This window comes from Nicotiana tomentosiformis, chromosome 8 (assembly GCF_000390325.3).
Source record: "Nicotiana tomentosiformis chromosome 8, ASM39032v3, whole genome shotgun sequence".
Lineage (NCBI taxonomy): Eukaryota > Viridiplantae > Streptophyta > Magnoliopsida > Solanales > Solanaceae > Nicotiana > Nicotiana tomentosiformis.
In genome coordinates, this window is record NC_090819.1 from 42924956 (window position 1) to 42927129 (window position 2174).

The window sequence follows — 2174 nt, forward strand, 5'->3', positions numbered from 1 at the left end:
TTCGTGGATTATGATGAAAATGATCGAGCCTTACTCAGGCAGCCTACGTATCCAAATGGAATCAGGTCAAAACGTAGTTCGAATACAACATATGCGAAATAATGAGATGAAAATGAAAATGGCCAAGTCTGACTCAGATAGCCTATGTATCCAAGGGGAATCAGGCCAGAACGTAGTTCAATTACAAAAGATGACTAAATCCGATGAGGATTTCCTACGTAATCTATTTTGAGGAAATCAAGTCGGTATAGTTCCTGATCAACATACAAAAATGATATTTGGTTTTTCTATTACAAGAGAAACGGCAAGAGAAACCGAACCCTGCGTGGGTTTCCTATGTATCCCTCCATGGGAAGTCATGTTGAACGTAGTTCTGTTACATCAAAAACCTAACTCTATTTGTCTTCAGACATAGTATCTCTTGATTTGCGTCTGAGTTGATGGGATTTGTGCTGATTCTTCCATCCATTTCTACCAAGATTAGAGCTCTACTTGACACTGCTCGGTGAACCATGTAAGGACCTTGCAAGTTTGGTGCGAACTTTCCTTTGGCTTCTTCTTGATAGGGAAAGATTTTCTTCAAAAACAACTGCCCCGATGTGAATTGGCAAGGCTTCACTCTATTGTTAACTACGCAGGCCATCCTGTTCCGATATAGCTGACCATGACACACTACGTCCATTCCTTTCTCATCAATGAGCATGAGTTGCTCCTGCCTGACCCGTATCCACTCTGCGACATCTAATTTTGCCTCTTGAATGACCCTTAAAGATGGTATTGCGACCTCTACGGGTATCATAGCTTCAATACCGTATACCAACATGTACGCCGTTACCCCGGTGGATGTTCTCATGGTAGTCCGATAACCTAGTAAAGCGAAGAGAAGTTTCTCATGTCATGATTGTCCACTACATACAGAAGTGTCTATGATTGTCCACTATCTTTCACAGAATCCTCTTGATATTCTTGTTGGATGCCTTGACTGCCCCATTCATTTGTGGTCTGTAGGCTGTGGAATTATGGTGGACAATTCTGATATTCTCGTAGATTTCTCTCATGAGGTCGATGTTGAGGTTAGCGGTATTGTCAGTGATGATAGATTCCGGTATCCCAAATTTGCAGACGATGTTGTTCCAGACAAAATCTGCCACTACTTTATTTGTGATAAACTTGTAAGTAGATTCCTCAACCTATTTGGCGAAATAGTCGATAGCTACCAGGATGAAATGATGTCCGTTTGATACGGCAAGCTCTATAGGTCCAATCACGTCCATGCCCTAAGCGGCGAATGACCAGGGTAAACCCATTACATTTAGCTCGTTCGGTGGAACCTGGATGAAATCCCCGTGAATCTGGCACTGGTGACACTTCTGTATGTAGCGGATGCTGTCGCTTTCCATAGTCATCGAAAAGTATTCAGCTCTATAAATCATCTTGGTTAATGTGAACTCGTTCACGTGGGGTCCGCACGTTCCTGCATGTATGTCCTCTACTAATCTGGTTGCTTTGGTGGCATCTACACATCTCAACAAACCTAAGTCTGGGGTCCTCCTATACATGACTTCCCTATTAAGGAAAAAATGGTTTTCCAGCCTCTTGAGGGCTCGCTTTTGACCATTATTAGCATTCTCCGGGTATTCTCTAGTCATCAGGAATCTCTTGATGTCGTGATACCATGGTTTACCATCTGGTTCTTCATCTATATGGAAGTAATAGGCATGTTAATACCTGATCTCAACCTCGATAGGGTTGATATAGTTTTTGTCTGGATGTTGAATCATAGATGATAGGGTTGCAAGGGCGTCGGCGAACTTGTTTTAAACCCTGGAGACGTTCTTCAACTCAATCTGTATAAACTTCTCGCACATCTCCTTTACACAGTGCATGTACAGAAGTATTGTGACATTTTTGGTGGACCATTCTCCTTAGACTTGGTGTATCAGCAAATCAGAATCTCCTATGAACAAAAGTTCTTTGATGTTCATGTCGACTGCCATTCTAATCCCAAGGATGCACGTTTGATATTCTACCATATTATTGGTGCAAGGGAATCTTATCTTTGCTGATGTTGGATAGTGCTGTCCAGATTCTGAAATCATGACTGCCCCAATTTTGACTCCTTTGAAATTTGCTGCTCCATCGAAAAATATTCGCCATCCAGTGTATGATTCTGC

The 2174-nt window shown here is 42.1% G+C and overlaps 1 protein-coding gene across 1 annotated transcript; it reads right to left on the reverse strand.

The window, feature by feature from the left end:
• Positions 1 to 376: 376 nt before the first annotated feature.
• LOC138897386 (uncharacterized) lies at positions 377 to 853 on the reverse strand. Its single transcript, XM_070183352.1, has one exon. The coding sequence runs from the start codon at positions 851 to 853 to the stop codon at positions 377 to 379; it is 477 nt and encodes a 158-aa protein (XP_070039453.1).
• Between the last annotated feature and the right edge of the window lie 1321 nt (positions 854 to 2174).